The following is an 18,096-nucleotide window of genomic DNA, read 5'->3' on the forward strand; positions in this document are numbered from 1 at the left end:
AGGCAGACACTTAACCGACTGAGCCACCCAGACACCCCTGGAGTGAGATTTTTTAACAGCAGCTTCAGCATTAACTAGTGATTGTGTATCTCCATAGGGGTTTTGCAGATGTTAACCTCCTGCTCCAGGAGGCATGTCAGGAACCTCTAATCTATGCCCTCCAGTCCATTTAAAATAAGTAAATATGCATTATAATCTGTGCTGAAATAATGTATAAATAAATAATGTATAAAGATAATAAATAATATAATATATATAATATAAATAATATAAATAAATAATGTATATAGTATGATAATGTATAAAGAAGAGTTTAAAATCACGCCTCTCTTCTGGACTCTGGGATCGAAACAGGTGTTGGAAGGATCTGTATCCCCATGCCGAGTGCAGTGCCGGCTCAGGAGGCCGAGGGAAGTGCTGAAGCAGATGTTTGTAATGTGAAACAGCTGAGTATTTTGTTTGTTCCCTTTTTGTTTCTCTTTTAATGCTAAATTGCATACTCTGCCAGGGAGCTGTATTAATAACATAACAGGCTTACCCTAGCTGTCTGAGTATGTGTCTTACCACTGATACCTCCTGGCATGGGCTCGAATGAAATCACGCCACTCCCTGGGTGGGGATCAAGCTGAGGCCTGCCTGGGATCCCCAGCCTCTTCATGGGAGAGAGGTTGCTCTGTCCTCCTCCTCAAGTTTGTGGTTAGTGGGGGCGGGCAGGGGCGGGGGGCGGTGAGTGGCATAAATACAGAGCCCCACTTAGGAGCCCGGGAAAGGGTTGTGTGTAGCTGGTGAGATTGGAACTGAGGTTAGCAAATTATAGGTTCTCTGTTCTGACAGCAGGGCTTAGACAGCTCAAATAGAAACAGCTTCACCAGATGGCTTCCTAATTTATAAAGTATGTAACTGCAGTTCCTAAAAGGGAGAGTTAATAAGGCATCATTATACATCTCTAGATCACATTGCCTCTTGGAAGCTTTGCCCTTAAGCAAGTTGATTTTCAAATGTATATAGAAGTCTTTTCTCTTGGGCTAGAATGAGGGCCCAGTAAGGAAGGTAGTGTGTGTGGTGTTAAAACAGTCCATCATTCCTGAGCCACTTGGGGAATAATTTGGAACAATGCTATTTATTATCTTTGCTTTTTTTTCCCTGCATTTTTCACATTCCTATGAATATAGTCAGAAAGTCTCTTGGACTTTTTAAAACTTTAGTTTATGTTAATAATTAATATGGTTATACTCTGTCTTCCTGCACAAATAATAACTATATTGTATTAAAATATTCTGTAGGAGTGCAGTAAAAATGTTGAAATTGCTGTCATGTCACAGGATGGAAGGCTAGTAGCTGAGGAGCTCTTAAAAATCGGTAGAAAAAGGATGACCAGCCCGAGAGGAAAGTGAGTAAAGGATGTGAGTAAGCAGTTAATAAGAACTAAATGGCCAATAAAAATACGAAAAATGTTTGCTTTCACAAACTGAGATGTAACTAAAATAGTGATACAGATTTTTACCTATCAAATTGCACAGTTTTTAGAAGAATAAAATTCAGCCAGGATTGGCGAGTGGGAAGGATGTGTCTACTCCTGCAGAGCTGGCGGGAGTATCAGCTAATAGAACCATTCAGGAGAACATTGCGGCGATAAAAACATTTAAAGACTTATAATTTCACTTGTAGGAATTTAATTTTAGGGAGGCCTTGAGGATGTTTACAGTGACACATCAAGAGAACTGTTGTTGATTGCGATGTTATTTATAACGGCAAGAAGTTTCTTAAAACATTTTACAGAAACAACCTGAATGCCCTTGTGGTCCTGTGGTTTTGTACTGTGTATTTATCATTTACGATTAGTCAGCTTTTGCCTGGTTATTAAGTTGTTTTTGCTGTGATCAGGAAAGCAAAGTTTAATCCATTTTTATTCTAAATGAGTTTGTTCCCTAAGAACCTATCCTCTGGTCTCTTCTCTCCCTACACTCTGGTGTTTGGCAGTCTCTAGCAGCCACATGACTCCTGCTATCCCATGTGAAGATCTCCAGCCATGACTTGCTTTTCCAACCGCCCTTGAACATCTCCATCCAGAGGGCCCACCAGCATGGCAGATGTCCAAAATGTCCAAAAATTGAACTGGCCTCCCCAAGTCCGTGCTCCCTGCTTCCGTTAATGGTCTGTTACTCTCAACCAGACACAGACTCTCAGAAACCATCTTCAGTTCAGCCACATCCCCCGTCCCGACTGTGAAAGCACTTACCAAGTCCCCTCCCTTATCTCATGGCCATGACCCCCCGCCCCATTCCACTCAGCTCCTGCTCCCTCTTTCTCGACCATTCCCAAAGCCCCTCCCCTACATCAGATTGCTGCCTTGGTCTGTAACACTTGGGTTCTGTCTGATCTTTTCGAGGTCTTGTTTTTTCCTGCCCCGTTTCCCAAAGGCTTCTTCCGTCCGTCTTGTCCCTGTGTCTTGACCCATAGTTCTGATCATGTTGCTCCCTTGCCCCACAGTGCTGGCTTTCCTCTCCCTGTAGAATAAGAAGGCACTCAGGTGTGTCCCCAGGCTGACCCCTCTCACCTTTTCAGTTTTCTTCCCCCTTCTCAAGAACTCTGTGCTTATTAGCAAATCTGAATATTCCTCGTCACCAAATAGTTCTGTATTTTCTCGCATTTAGAACTTGCTTTACATAATTCATTCTGTTTGAAATACCCTCTCTCCAGCTTACATACTTCCTTTCCGCTTCGTTCAAATACGGCTTCATCCATACACTTGGCTGTGATGTCATGGTATTTTCTCAGGGCCTCCTCACAGTCTTCTGTTTCTACTTGGAATTAGTTCATTCAGGCAGTGCTGATCTCCGAACAGGCTTCGTTGCCTCGAGTGGACTAGAGGTCTGAACCAAGAGAAACTGTCCCTGTCCTTATTGCCGGATACTGTTTATCAGTGTGAGTTTCATTTTTGTCATGACGTGGGTTTGAAAAATGTACCTCCCAAAACACACAGTCTGAGGCATTTATGGTGGGATATTTATTGATAATATTAAAGTTTAGCAACTAAGTTGAGATGTAAAATTTTTAATGTACCTAGATTGAACTCCTCCATTACCCCTCCCGTCCTAATGAACAAAATACATGACGTTTTATAAAGTTTTTAATTGTATTTTTTTGGAAATGAGTGTTACCTAAACAGGTATAATTGAAGTCTGCAGTTTTAAAATTTGGTGGTTCTTACAGTAAATACCAGCCTATTCTTAGTTCACTTCCTTTGGTGACCTCTTTTTCCTCATATTTGAGACAGATGTATGTAACCCAGAGGCAGCAATAGTGGTGGGTGGGCGTGCTTTCGGGATAGTTGGGGAAGAAGCTTCAAAGGTCAGGTGCAGGGCACCTGGGTGGCTCAGTGGGTTAAGCCTCTGCCTTCAGCTCAGGTCATGATCCCAGGGTCCTGGGATCCGGCTTTCTGCTCGGCGGGGAGCCTGTTTCCCCCCTCTCTCTGCCTGCCTCTCTGCCTACTTGTGATCTCTCTCTCTCTGTCACATAAATGAATAAAATCTTAAAAAAAAAAAAAAAAAAAGGAGTCTGACCCTTCACTTAGACTGAGCCACCCAGGCGCCCCTAGGAAGTACATTTTAATAGGATAAATTTTCAGATAGTACACCATTTCCCCTCATTCAGGGAAAATACTGCTTTGATAGCCCGTAAAATTTTCGTTCTTGTAGGTTTGAATCAGTGTTTTAAAATAATTCTGTTCAAAAAGGAAAAATTTTTTTAAAGTTTCCTGGTTCAGCTTCACACTGAATACAAGTCCTCCAATGCCAGAAATAAATGTCTTCAGATTCCAAAGGGGTATCACAAACCTCTTCCTTCCTTTTATTCTCAGAGTGAAAAACAAATTTATGGTGTTTCTTATCTTAAGAACATCCTCAATCATGTATATTTTCATATCAAAAAGGAAAAAATAGTATTTAATTGTTTTGCTTATGTTGAAATAGGCTTTTTCCCAGTGGGAAGTGGAAATATTTAAAGCTGGCATCTCAAAGAGATGGCAGATTAGGAACATACCGCAGAATTGTAAAGGAGCAATTGCATTGTTTCTTTTTCAAACAAATGCCTAGATTCTTTGCTGTCCTCTACCCCAGACCTTATAGGAGTACAGAGTCCTTCCTCGTCCTTCTCCTGAGAAAGGACAGGACAGCCATGGAGTATCACTTCAGTCCTTAATAACTTATTATTAAGTCTCATTTTAATTTTTCTTGATAGACACTGGTGCCTTTCCTTAGCCTTAGAATCAGTAGTACATCTGACGTAAATCTATTGGAACAGTTTTATCCTTTATAGGTGTGTCTTAGACAATTTGGGCTGCTCTTAAAACAGCAACGAAAAAAACGCAGATTGGGTAGCTCATAAACCACAGAAGTTTATTTGTTCACGGTGCTGGAGGCTGAAAAGTCCAAGATTAAGGCCACCACGCTGGTCACCTTTGGTGAGGGCCTTCTTCCTGATTCATGGCCATCGACTTCCCACTGTCTTCCAGGGTTAGAAGGGGCAGCGATCCCTGCAGAGTCTCTTACAAGACACACATCCCAGTCCTGCGGGCTCCACCGTTGTTCTCTTCGCACCTCCCAGAGGCCCCTCCTGTTGCCATCATCTTGAGGGTTAGGATTTCAGCTTGTGAATCTGGGGGGACATCCACGTGCAGACCCAAGCAGTGTGCTCTATAATATCTTCCACATAAATCCTAGAATAAAGAAGCTGCCTTCTTTTTTTTTTTTTTTTTTTTTAAAGATTTTATTCGTTCATTAGAGAGAGATCACAAGTATGCAGAGAAGCAGGCAGAGAGAGGGGGAAGCAGGCTCACTGCTGAGCAGAGAGCCCGATGCGGGGCTCGATCCCAGGACCCTGAGATCATAACCTGAGCCGAAAGCAGAGGCTTAACCCACTGAGCCACCCAGGCGCCCCAAGAAGCTGCCTTCTTAAAAGCGACCCCACTGTCCCTTAACGGCGTATTAGTAATCTTCAGACACTTTGCTTTTCTTCTCTTCACCAAATCACATCTGTCCTTTATAAAGATAACCTTAGGTCTTATATGTACCTCAAAGCCTCGTCCCCTTATTTTATTTTACCCAACATTTTTCCAAATTCTTTTTGTTTATTATTTATACTACTCAGTTCATCATTCGTTTTGTGTGTGCCCACTTTCCTCTTTTCTTTCGTCTTTTTCTCCTCTCTTTTCTCTCTTCCATTTAGGTCCTTTCAGATAGATACCATAACAGCCCTTGTTGTAGGGTGATATGGTAGGTATGCCGTAGATATATTTTTCCATGTTTTTAAGACTTTTTATTTAAGTTCCTGTCAATGCCATAAGTATTTTTTAACGCTGTCCGCGACATCTAGACTAATAAGGTGTTTGAGCACATCTTATGAGTAGAGAATGAGTGGTTATTGGTTGCTTTACCAAGAAATTAATAGAAAATAAACTGAATTTACTGAAAGTATTGTGAATAAGAGTATGTTAGTTGCATATTAAAAGCAAGCAATACCAGAATAGCAACATCAGAGTCTTCATAATGCATATATATGTAAAAGACACCAGGAAAACAAAATTACCAGTTAAGAAACAGAAGATGAGTATTATTTCAAAACTGGAAAAGCTATGTTACATTTAAGGAACTTTAAATTTTGATGATGCAGATCATAGCTAAGGATAACTGTTTAAGTATGAATACTGGTTGTAATCTTCGTAGCTGCCAGATTTCATGAGATTTAGAGAAATGCCTTTTTTTTTTTTAAGTTTTAATTTTAATTTCAGTTAGTTAACACATAGGGTTACCTCAGTTTCAGGTGTGCTATATAGTGGTGACTCAGCACTTCCATACGTCCCCCGGGACTCATCCAAGTGCACTCCTTAGTCCCCGTTCCGAGAGATATACCTGTTTATGTTTGCTACGGTCCCAATGGGGAAGAGTCTTGGTACATGCATCAGTTACTAAATGCAGTGTCACTATGTCATTATTGGGCTGTGCAGTTGTTTGCATAAACTCATGACCCTTCCAGACCTTTGCAGGTTTCCTACAGGGCTTGTCCTTCCCCAGAACATCTATCTAGGAGTGTGGCCCCCTGGGTCTCAGATTTTCTGTGGTAGCGTGGTTTTTCTGGGTGTGCTTAGGCTCTGTCCTTCTCCTGTAGTCTCTCCTTGTACGTCTGGAGGGGCTTGTCTGTCCAGGTTCTAGGACTCCTACTCCTGCCTTGCTGCCCTCTCAGCTATGTCCCAGCATGCAGATGAATGCTGCCCTAGTAGGAGGCTGGGGCAGAATCTGCTTGTCTTCACTGCAGCCCTCCATCGGTCGCTACCCCCGGGTACCTCCCCGTACCCCCAAGGGCTCCAGGGAAGGCAGGTTAGAAGTGACCGATACAGTCAGCTCCCATGTTGAGGCATAAACCTGATGTCTGCAGCTTGGTTCTGTTCTAGGGTGTCATCAGCATTGCTGAGAAACTCCTTCCTCCAGGATGCGTGTTATTAAAACCACTCCTCCACTCATATTTCCATTTCTGGAAAGCCCTAACTCCATGCATTCCATTCCGTGGGAGAGACCCTCAGAGCCGTCCTTGACTCTTCTTCCGGTCCACTTCTGATCCATTAGTGGATCCCATTGGTTTTCTGCCTTCAGAATTCACCCCACTTTGTCACCCTGGGCAGGCCTTCTTTTGGTTTCTCTCCCAGAAGCTGCAGTAGCCAGCCAGCTGCCTTCTCGCTCTCCTTCCTGCCCACAGTCTGGAGTAGCGGCTAGCTGTGTGGGTTCTGAAGCTACATTGCCTGCATTCCTACCTGCTCTGCTGTCTAGACACTGAGAACACTAATTGGCCTTTCTGGGCCTCAGTTCCTTTTTTTTTTTTTTAAGATTTTATTTATTTATTTGAGAGAGGGAGACAACACGAGGGGGCTGGGTGGGTGGGCAGAGGGAGATGGGGAAGCAGGCTCCCCACTGAGCAGGGAGCCCGATGTGGGACTCGATCCCAGGACCCTGAGATCATGACCAGAGCCGAAGGCAGACACTTAACCGACTGAGCCACCCAGGCGCCCCCAGGACCTCAGTTTCCTTATCAGTTGAATAAAGATGGGGATGATGATACTAATTTACCTCATGTGGTTGTGCCAGATGAGTTAGTAGACACAGATTACTTAAAATAGTGTGTGGCAAACAGCATCCAAAAAATACTAGGTAGTGGGTGATATGGAGGTCATTGCACTTGTTAGTTTTTATTCATACAGAACTGAAACTGACCTTCTTAAAACATCGATCAGACATCTCTTCCGTTGGCTTCCTGTCAGTTTTAGAACAGAATCCAAAGTCCTGACCATGGCTTGCTGAGCCCACCATAGTTTGCCTTTGCTCCCCTAGGCCTGCTGGCCTGCTGTGGTTTTCCACTCGGCCCAGCCACTTCTGCCTTTGCTCTCCTTTTCCCTCAGCTGGCAATGCTGACCCCACAGATACTTACACGACTTTCCACTCCCTTCATTGAAGTCTGTGCTCAGATGTGAGCCCCTCACATCGGTCTTCCTTTACTGCTGTTCTAGAAATCATCCTGTTCTCCATATCCTTCAACTTTATGAAAAGATAACTACCTAACAGTATATTACACATGTTTGTTGACTGGTTATTTCAGCACACTAGGTTCCCTAATGAATGAAAGCAAGGGACTCCGTTCTGTTCATCACTGTAGTCACCGCTCCCCTCTCCTCCCACCAGGGCCTTGCAGATACACAGCTGGTGCTCAGGAGGTGTTTGCTGTGGGATGGGTAGGGTGGCTGGACGAAGGAAGATTTTCCCCCCTTGTTCTTTGCACAAGAGACGCTGAGGTTACCAGATAGTTGGAGAGGCTTGAGTGAACTTTTTTGAGATGAGACCACTTTAGGAAAGAATTCGGGTTGGGTTTTTTGGTTTTTGTTTTTTTGTTTTTCCATCCTTTTTGTGGATAAGAATGTATCATGTGATTTATGATAATTGTCTTTATTAATCACAGGTGGATTAATTGCACTGTTAAGCAGGTGTCTTCTTATAGTTCCTGTTCAGGGTCTTTTGCATGTGCTATACCATTAGCAGCTGGTGATAGGGAAATGTTTTGAGTTTTTCTTTTATTGAATATTATTAAATCCACAAACCCATGTTCTTCTGCCTATTAACAACCTTAAGTCCCAAGAGAAAGCATGTAAGTCTTTTTAAGCTTTCAGTTTTAAAACGCTTCTAGTCTCTTAGAGATGGAACACCGAGTTACCTATTCACTAATCAGTTGAATATGAGTTTTACAAATTAGCATTTGCCTTTTATGTTAAATAATGTAATTAATAATGTAATATAATGTTAAATAATGTAATTTCATTACTGTTTGATAGCTTTGTACTAATTCACTGACAATACTGATCAGTTGACTTCAATACATGAAGAAATTATATACATGAAGAAACATGAAATAAAAGATTTCAGAATTAGTGATAACCTTGACCATCTTTGTTTTAGTTTTCTTCATAATTCCTGAGGTTTTTTTTTTCTGTGTAACCATACTTTCTAATTTCAGTCGATTATTATGTACTACAGTCCTAGAACATGTGAGTTCTGGTGCTTATTTTGGACCTTTTTCCACCTTCATGCTTATTAATACCCATCTATCTTCTGAACTACATCTTGTTACAATGTGAGCAAAAAATGACTTTCTGATTTGAAGAGGAGTTAGTCCCATGCTAATTTGTCACTTGGCCTTTTCTTTAATCACTGACATTAAATGAGTGACTGGAGTTGACCTTCAAAATTCAGAGACTGTTAGATGAGGTGTTTGGCTGTCAGACAGTCATGCCGGTGTTCTGTCTGCCGTCAGCCCAGGGAGGATAGAAGTCTCCCGTGGAGCGGAACAAAAACTCACTTGATCTCGATCATCAGTATGAATAAAGATCCTGAAAGTGTGTCCTGCGATCCTTCTGGCCTCCGATCCCCTCTCATGTCGGTTTTTCCCGTCACCATGAAGTGGACCTCACCAGGCCTTGGGTTATTTACCAGCCTACCTGTGTGTTCTTCATAAGTTTCAACATAGGCTACCTTGGCCCTTTCTTATCTACAAAATATGATCTTTATTTAGAAGAATTTAAGTGTAAGAGTAGCCAAAAATCAGAGATTTCTTTTATAAGGTGTTTTGCCTTTTTAGTCATAAATGTATAGACTTTTAAAATCCCCATCGTTATTATTACAGGCCATGGTTGCTTGTTATCCTGGCAATGGAACGGGTTATGTGCGTCATGTTGATAATCCAAATGGAGATGGAAGATGTGTGACGTGTATATATTATCTTAATCAAGACTGGGATGCCAAGGTATGCAACTTCATTGACCATTTATTTTTTTTTCCCGTAGCTATTAAGACTCATTCTCCTCTTAGGGAGACTGTCTTTAACACATGGAATAGTTAAAATTTTCTTAGATGTGTTTTGGTTTTGGGTCTTAGGAGGGTATCTTTATAACTTGAAACATTACGTTATCTCAAAAAGTGGATTCCCTTTTTTTCAGATACTGAGGCATGCATCCAAAATTTAACTTTTTTTGTTTGTTGCTGTTTTGTTTTGTTTTTTAAGTAAGCTCTACGCCCAGCGTGGGGCTCGAACTCATGACTCCGAGGTCAAGAGTCACACGTTCCACCGACTGAGCCAGCCAGGTGCTCCCCAGAATTTAACTGTTACCACAGTGGATTTCATTAAAATATATACCTTTTAATAACTTTTACAAAAAACTGCTGAGAATAACTGTTTAATCATGGCTTCTGAGAGAGATTATGTATAAACAGCTGTTGGCGGATTATTTCCTGCTTACTCCTCTTGCACAGATCTTATCTGGCATTGGATTGCAGAGTCGAATATTGGAGGCAGGATTCCTTCTTTTTCTGACTATGGAAAAAAACTTGAAGTTTATCAATACTGACAAATCCTTTAAAACCAATTAGAGTATCCATTTAATTTTCTCTTATTTTAAATGTTTATTTCCTTAATATTGGCCTGAGTTTCACTTGAGTTTAAATGATTGAAACTTCAGAACTATGTCATGCTTTTATATTACTTTGGAGGTTGTCTAAACTAATATTTGGTTGATTTTTAGAAATCCTTATTTACTTTCATTGGAGCAAGAAATTCAAATAGAAAAGTGAACACATTGTATAGCTCAGTGGATTTTCACAGCATGAATGTACCTGGGTAGCCAGGGCAAGTTTTAAAAATCAAATAACCTTTAAAACACTTCCCCCCAACACACAAACCTATACACAGGAGGGAAAAACCACCAAGTCTTAAATATGTAAAAACCTAGTCCTGTCTTAAAATGTAGGATGTGCTCACAGGGCTCAGTAATCTTTCTGTGTCATACAGATTTAAAGATTCTCCTCAGTCCGAGTTGAAAAGGGAGGTAAGTTTTATTGCTAAGTAAATTAAGTAAATTTTGGTTTTTCCAGTCTAGTTTTCAAAGTTTAAAATAGAAACATAGATCTGGTCATTCACCTTGAGCCCAATGGACAAAACAGATTGGTGTAACTTTAGTTAAAACTTCAAAATTTATTTTTTTCCCTAATTTTGTGAATATCTTGAAAGCTAAAAATGTTTGAGCAACTCCTAACTTCTGTATTTTGTTAGGTTCTTTCTAGTTTTGATCTGACCCAGCCAAGGTCATTAATATATAGTTTTTTAAATTAGTGCCTGAGCTGAGAAAACTCCCCAGTATTTTTGTAGGTAGAACTGAAAACTTCTTTGCAAGATTACAGAAATGTGTGCAGTGTGCCAGATACCGTTCTGGCTGCTGGAGATGGAAGAGAAATACAGTAGCCTTCACAGAGCCTGGGATCTAGCAGAGGAAAGCTAGCAGTAGATGAACAGTGACCGACTGATAAGTGGTTCTGCCCAGCGCAGGACAGATTGCTATGAGACCGACTGCATGGGGGGGGCGGGAGGACATCTGCTTCAGGGGTCAGAGGAAGATTGGAAGCTTTAATTATCTCTTTAAACATTTGCAGCAGATCACCTGTGATACTCCCCGTGCCTGCAGTCAGCGGTCAGGGGGAAGAAAAGGATGTGTTCTTGGTCACAGTCTAGAGATTCTTAAGATGTTTGCATGAGTGCCGTGGGAATCAGTCTGAACAGAACTTGAGGAAGGTTCGGGTACTTTGAATTTAACTTAAGGATGAGCCTGATGAACAGCTTGTCTGGCTAGACATTCTAGGCTCAGCGTCCGTGGTGTCTCGATTAAGTATGAAAGTTCCTTTCAGTTCGAGCATCTACCTGCTTAGGAGTTAGTTCTTCAAGGGTAAAGAGCTCCTCAGCTGCAGGTGGGTTGTGCCTTGCTCTCACTCCCCCCAGACTGTAATTATCAGGAGGATGACGTCTGTGTACATTATTCCCTACTCTGTACCCGGGGTCCACCTCAGGTCCTAGAACACTAGGAATTAATAGGTGAGTCCATCTAATCCCAGATAGAGACGGATGGGTATTCGGGTAAACAGTAATTATTCTTTCTGGATGGAATCCCATTCTGTACACAGGTGGCCATCAGTGTGTCAGGCCCAGGCTAGAAAGGGAGACCTGTAATCTCTGGTAATGACCACATGATGATGGTGGTGACAATAAGTGATGACACCTTCTACTGATGTAGTTGAATTCCTTATTTATTTAAAAAGATTTTATTTATTTATTCATGAGAGTCAGAGAGAGGGGCAGAGGGAAAAGGGAGAAGCAAGCTCCCCCCGGAGCAGGGAGCCCGATGCGGGACTCAATCCCGGGACCCTGGGATCATGACCTGAGCCCAAGACAGATGCTTAACTGACTGATCCAGCCAGGTGTGCACGTGTCCCTAGTTGAATTCTTCAAATAAGAGGTATTAAACTTGTTGCTGTCTTAATACTGTTGAACCCTGAAACACAATAAACTGCTGAGTTGACATCACCCCTTCAAGATAATTTGAAATGGACACATTTTAAAAGAATAGGCTAATTAAGCACATCATAAACATACCTACATAAAAGACATGTGCTAGTTTTTAAAACTTGATTCCAGTGTCATTTTAAGCCTTTTGAATTCAGATAATACTCATCTGTTTCATCGGTATTTACAGAAATCCCTAAAACAAGAATTGAATTTTTCCTTTTATCAGTGAGTGTACTTGGAATCTCAGCTTCTCTTCATACCTTTTATTTTACAAATAATCCAGCTAAGAGTTTTAATTCTGAAATGGTCTTTTTTTCCCTCCCTAAATTTCATTTGGTAGCGTTCTTGCTCTCATACTTACATACTGGGCTCTTTTCTGTAGGTAAGTGGAGGTATACTTCGAATTTTTCCAGAAGGCAAAGCCCAGTTTGCTGACATTGAACCCAAATTTGATAGACTGCTGTTTTTCTGGTCTGACCGTCGCAACCCTCATGAAGTACAACCAGCATATTCTACAAGGTGTAGTATTCCTTTTAAGAAAAAATTGGTAAAGACTGTGGTAGGAGAGGAGGGGATGGACAGGATGTACTTGAGAGTTTTCTAGTGAGCATCTTCTGTTCTTTATTCAGTCGTTGACTTTTTAAAATTGAATAATTTTATTTACTATTTATTCTCGGTTAGTGCTTAATGTTTGTGACTTTCTTTGTGTAACCACTTCCATTTGGGGTAAGAAATGGAAGTACAGGCCCTCTCCTCTCTCTACCCTGTCTCGTTATTTTGTGCATCTCTACCTATAATCTGTTCTGATTCTGTGAGAGGACTTACTTGGGGGACAGAAAGGCTCAATAGAGAAAGAAAAGGACAGCTTTTCAAAGGGAGGAAAATGAGAGGGATGATGTTGAAAAATTAAACAAAGCAGAAAAATAAGAGGCACCTGGAGAGTAGAAATGAAGAGAGAAGAAAGGTTGCCATGTGTGGGAGTTCATGTGAGAAAAATAACCCAGTAGCTTTAATAATAAGTATCTATGAGCCTTATTATACTTTTGACACTTTCTACTTTGAAATGTTAAGACTCTTAAAATAGAAGATGTTGTAGACATTGTTACAAATATTTGTAGAAAAATTGCACTATTTTGCAAATACCTGTTTTTCACTGTAGAAGGGACTTTGAACCTTGTGAGTTACTGGCCAGCAGTGGTTGGGTCTGGTGAGAAGGGGCCGGGCTGTAGTCACACCAGGGGAAGAGCTGGCTTTTCCCGGCGGTATCAGGCATGGGCCAGCCTAATGAGGTTCCAATTCCAAAACTTGATCACCTTTTTTTTCTTGCTTCTTCCTTTCCCTTTCCCTTCCCTTTCCTTCTCTTTTGTTTCCTTTCCTTTTCTCTCCTTTTCTTTTTCTCTTTCCCTTCCTCCCACCCAACATGGGGCTCAAACTCATGACCCCCAAGATGAAGAGTCACACACTCCACCAGCTAGCCCGGCACTCCATTTTAACTTGCCTCCTTCTGAGCTGTGTTGCCCTAACCCTAATTCACATAGTGAGCAGCAAGCTGAGTAATTTGTGGCTGGAGATCCAGGGGGGCGTCCTGTCCCATTACACGATGTGCTGTCCTAAATCCCCCATCTCTCCTGGCTTCCCAGTGCCCGTCTCTGCCTGTGCTGCTGCTTAAAACCCTTTTGACCAAGAAGCTGCTCCAGGAACCTTCCCTTTTAAGGAGTCTTGAGTATGGTCTGCCTGTATCATTTTTAAATGAAGAAATGACAAACATTTTTAAGTAGTAAATGTCAGACAGTTGTGGGGGGTACATACTACAGAACTCAAGGAGGGAGAAAATGGTGTTAATTGGAATAGATGGAGTAGATGGCCCAGGTGTCACCGTGAAGACAGGAGCTCAGCTGGGCCCAGAATGACCAGAAGCGAGGAGTATGGCAGTGTTAGGGAAGCCCTGGGACAAAGGTCAAGGTTGTTCAAGACTCTGATTACTAAGTAACTGGAAGTTTGGGGCATGGGCAAAAAGAGAGAAAATTATCTGTCTGTGCCCTTTTCCCTTCCCAAGGCCACCTGGGAAAATAGAAGAGGCTACGTGGAGGGAGCAGAATCTGGAAGTCAGGACGCCAGACTCGGACCTCAGCCTGGTCACTCAGCAGCTGAGTGATCTGCCGGCCTCACTTTCCCCGTTGGCCCAGACTCCCAGACTCTGCCTCCAGTCTGCGTTTGACTCCTTCCTTCAGATACGTTACCTAGTGCAGGTCTGTCACACGCACGGGCTCTTCATTCGGTCACTGATGCCCCCCCCCAGAGTCCCCGCCCCGGCCCTAGTTAAGATACTGTGACTGTTGTGTTCTGCCGAGCAGTCCCCACGTGTGGTGCGTTTCTGCTTCCTATAGTGTGTGAACACTTTCCCCATTATTGGGACCAGGAGGTGTCATAGTGTGCTTTATAGTATTTAATAAACCAGAGATTCTTCCTCTATTTGGGGAACTAGCTATTCCAAATAAGTGAAATTTTCGGAGGAATTAATTTTGGCTAAATAAACTTCACATGTCAAAACACAGTGTAAAATTATTTTGATAAAAATCCCCAAAACTCTTAGCATAATTTACCTCTATCTTAATGACACCAGATAATAAAATTATAAACACCCACTGTTAGTCTTTGCTGTCCTACTGTGGTGTCCTCAGAAGCTGCTGGAACTGGGAGCCATCCCTTCTGCCACAGGGCCGCAGGCCGTGGCTCCTCTTCTGCTTCTCTTTTTTGAGAACTTTCGCTAGTGATGCTGTGCTTTTCCTGTCGGGGCCATTCTTTTCCCTTATTACTGTCTGTTTCTGATCTGCTGTGGACTCGCAACAATAATCAAGTAGGTTAAGCAAGTAGTAAGAAGAGCCCCCAAAACTCAACTTCGCAACATCTATTTTAGCTATTTCTGGTTCTCCGCTGCGCTCTTGAACGGCAAGGTTCCTGGAGAGGTGGGTCGTCACTGAGCTCGGTGTTCCTTTGATAACATTCGGTCAAGGCATTGTTTTGGCGTTACACGTTGTCATAGACCATTGCAAGAGCATACCACTCTTTTTTTTCCCCCAGTGTGATCGTTCTTACCCTATTCTAAATTTTCTTTTAGGTACGCAATAACTGTTTGGTATTTTGATGCAGATGAGAGAGCACGAGCTAAAGTAAAATATCTAACAGGTAAACGTTATTTGGGGCCAGGGTCAACCATAAGGCAGGCAGCCCACAATCCCACGCTGCTGTCCCTGAGTGCACGCACGGTCTTTATTAACTCCACAAAGGCTTGCCCCTTATTTTTGTCAGATTCCTTAGTTCCCTGATGTAAAAGGGAGACTTCTCTCAAGTCATCTTCCTTGTTCTCTTTAACCAACACTGTCCGAAGATGAGGAAAGTTTGAGGCCAGAAACCTGAGAAAATGATTCAAGTACAAGCTGAGTTTTTTTGTGATTACCCTTCCCAGTCACCGGCTGCCCAGCTCGTGGTAATGGCGTCTGACTTCTCTCACTCTCCCGTTAGAAGGAAGTCAGTAAATACCCTTTCCCTATTAAACGTACACTCTCTAGAGAATATCCGGGTCTTCCACGTTGAATGTGGACGTGAAGAAAGTGAATACAAAGGAGACGAATTGAAATGCCGAAATCAGTAAGGCAGCCAAGCACGTCGAGGCCGTCCCTGCCAGCCAGTGGTGTCCGTAGATCAACACGCTCGAACCGAATCTGAAGATCCTTCAGGATGCCAGCCCCACCCCCCCAACCCCCACCACCAACTGTCTCCTGAGAGCAGGGGGTCTTAGTTTTCCATCAGATGGACCACTTCCCTCTTTTCTTTAACCCTATCTTATATCTCCAAAAGTCTGCTCCGTCCTCACATTACTGATGTGCTGTATTTTCATGAGCCATTGATAATCCCACATCATCCTTTTGTAAAATTATAAAATTGGATGTGCATTGCTTTTTCTATGTGTTTTTAAAGTTATTATTTGTGGCAGAACCCTAGTGGTATGCTTTCAGTGACGCTGAACACACTGCTATTTTATAGCAATTCAAATTGCTTTTTAAGTAAAAAGGAGATAAAATTATTATCTCTGTAGAGAATGGCTTTCCCCTGTGAGGGTTTACCAGTTCAGAGTAACGTGTTCATTATAACAATGCTGCAAGGTAGTGAGTCTGATAGTTTTCAGATGATGTATGTTTGCAAAGCTGTGGCGTTGTGCGCACTGGTAGGAGCTCAGTGGGAAGCAGTAACAGAACAACAGAAGCTCTCTGGTGCTGAATGAATGAATGAATGAATGAACGAACGAATGAATAAATGACTTTTTTTTTTTAACCTCGCAGGTGAAAAAGGTGTGAGGGTTGAACTCAATAAGCCTTCCGATTCCATCAGTAAAGACGTCTTATAGAGCCTTCAGTCCAGCAAACCCCACTCCACCTACAAGAATTGTTGACGCTCTTCGTTAACTTGTGAATATGAATAAATGGGATAAAGAAAAATAGACAACCAGTTGGCATTTTAATAAGGAAACAGAAACAACTTGGTCGTGTTGCCTCAGAAAGAAGATTGTGACTGTGACTTTGTACTGCATGACTTTCCAAACCTGTGATTGCTCATGGGAAGGATACAAGCTACCGGCTGAAAATGGGGGTGACATCTGGACGTGAAATAAGTGCCCTAGGTAGAAGTTTTTCATTCTTATATTTTGCCAGATCTGTCATCTAGATGAGTTCATTTCATCTCTCCCTTTTTTATATAGTCGTTTGAATTTGAAGTAATTTTTGTATGATCAGGTACAATACATCAAAACCGAATTGCGAAAAAAGTACAGTATTATTCCCCCAAATAGCATCGATCTATTTTTGTAAACTTGTTCGAACTATTAAATTTTGCCCTAAAAAAGACCTCTTATCATGATTGTTGCCAGTGACTGATGATTCCTTTCCTTTCCTTTTTACTTACCGTAAGAAAAGGAGCACTTTAATCGCCAACTGAAAACTCAGATTGTTTTGTAGTCCTGTCTTTTACACTAATTTGAGCTCTTAAAAGATTGCTGCTGTTGTGTTTTTGACATTGTTCGTAACGAAACGTTAACAGTAAAACCATCACTGTTTACTACCAGTAACTTTCAGTTCATGTTTTATACGGAAAAATACCCAGGTTTTATTCTTTTAAGTTTGTATTTTTAAAAGACTAAAGTGACTGGCACTAAATGAACTTGAGTTTGTCCTCAGCATCAAGTTCCCAAGACAAAGGGCTCTCTCATGCTTTCAGGTCTATCCTATAGATGTAATAGGTGACGTCCCCTTCCTAAGACTTTTCCTTTTGCTCCCCGTCAAGTTGATCGGACTTCCAGTTTTGCTGTTAACGTTTTCTTCCCACTCCTGCGACGCACGTGATCTGCGGTGGAGAACCTGGCTTCTGTTGGCTAGCATCAGGGGGGATGGAGCGCCAGAGCTGGGCGGTGTTAGCGCAGACCAGATGTTAGCGAATCCTCCGCCCGAGCCAGGGCAGGCCTTCCCCAGGCGTGACGTGATGCTTGCCTCTTTGTCAGTAGCTGGATGTTTAGCTTAAAAATACAAAAGAAGTGGAAAACCAGGTAATTTTATTATTCTGTTTTGTGACTCTTCTTTTCAGGGAAAAAAAGGGACTATTACAAAAACACACAAGGCCTCCCAGACTTCTGTTTTTTGATGGATGAACTGGGATGGACATCCAAGACTTCATTTTCCTGGGCTAGTCTTTAGCAGAGGCCAAGGGTGGGATCCATATTTAACATGAATTATGGGTCAGACCTTGCCCACTTCAGTTTTCTACGTCTACCCTTGATCTTTGCCAAAATGTGTGCACAGAAATACTTTGTATATTTCAACTCATGACAGTTTTAGCATCTGTATAGTTTGTATTCAATTAGAGACCTTTTCTATGGAAAGCTCAGTAATTTTTATTAAAAGATTGCTATTGTTCATGTAAAACATGAAAAAAAGTTGTTTAGTGAAACTGACAGTATAGACTTAGGGTGGGATGAAAGGTTTCAGTATTGTGAACTCACTTAGGAACGTGCGGGAGAAAATTGGAGTTTATTGTTGTTTTTCCTTGCCCTTGTTCGGTTTTGTTCCCCTTCCTCTCTGTGTTCCAGATAATGCCATGTGACATCTCTGTAGTAAGTGCCTC

The 18,096-nt window shown here is 41.9% G+C and overlaps 1 protein-coding gene across 4 annotated transcripts in view; it reads left to right on the plus strand.

Annotated features, from left to right (window-relative positions):
- The window catches only part of EGLN1 (egl-9 family hypoxia inducible factor 1), a 58,083-nt gene extending 41,040 nt beyond the window's left edge, over nucleotides 1-17,043 (plus strand). Inside the window, exons 2-5 of one of the 4 annotated variants that reach the window (XM_032841138.1) lie at nucleotides 9,220-9,339; nucleotides 12,308-12,444; nucleotides 15,044-15,111; nucleotides 16,266-17,043. In XM_032841138.1, the coding sequence (XP_032697029.1) occupies nucleotides 9,220-9,339; nucleotides 12,308-12,444; nucleotides 15,044-15,111; nucleotides 16,266-16,330 (390 nt within the window). In that variant the 3' untranslated portion in view covers nucleotides 16,331-17,043. Of the gene's footprint in view, nucleotides 1-9,219; nucleotides 9,340-12,307; nucleotides 12,445-15,043; nucleotides 15,114-16,265 lie in introns of those variants that run through there. The other 3 variants (XM_032841139.1, XM_032841140.1, XM_032841141.1) reach the window with 3 other exon arrangements.
- The last annotated feature ends 1,053 nt before the right edge of the window (nucleotides 17,044-18,096 follow it).

The sequence above is a fragment of the Lontra canadensis genome, unplaced genomic scaffold (assembly GCF_010015895.1).
Source record: "Lontra canadensis isolate GAN:19392208 unplaced genomic scaffold, GSC_riverotter_1.0 scaffold120, whole genome shotgun sequence".
Classification (NCBI taxonomy): domain Eukaryota; kingdom Metazoa; phylum Chordata; class Mammalia; order Carnivora; family Mustelidae; genus Lontra; species Lontra canadensis.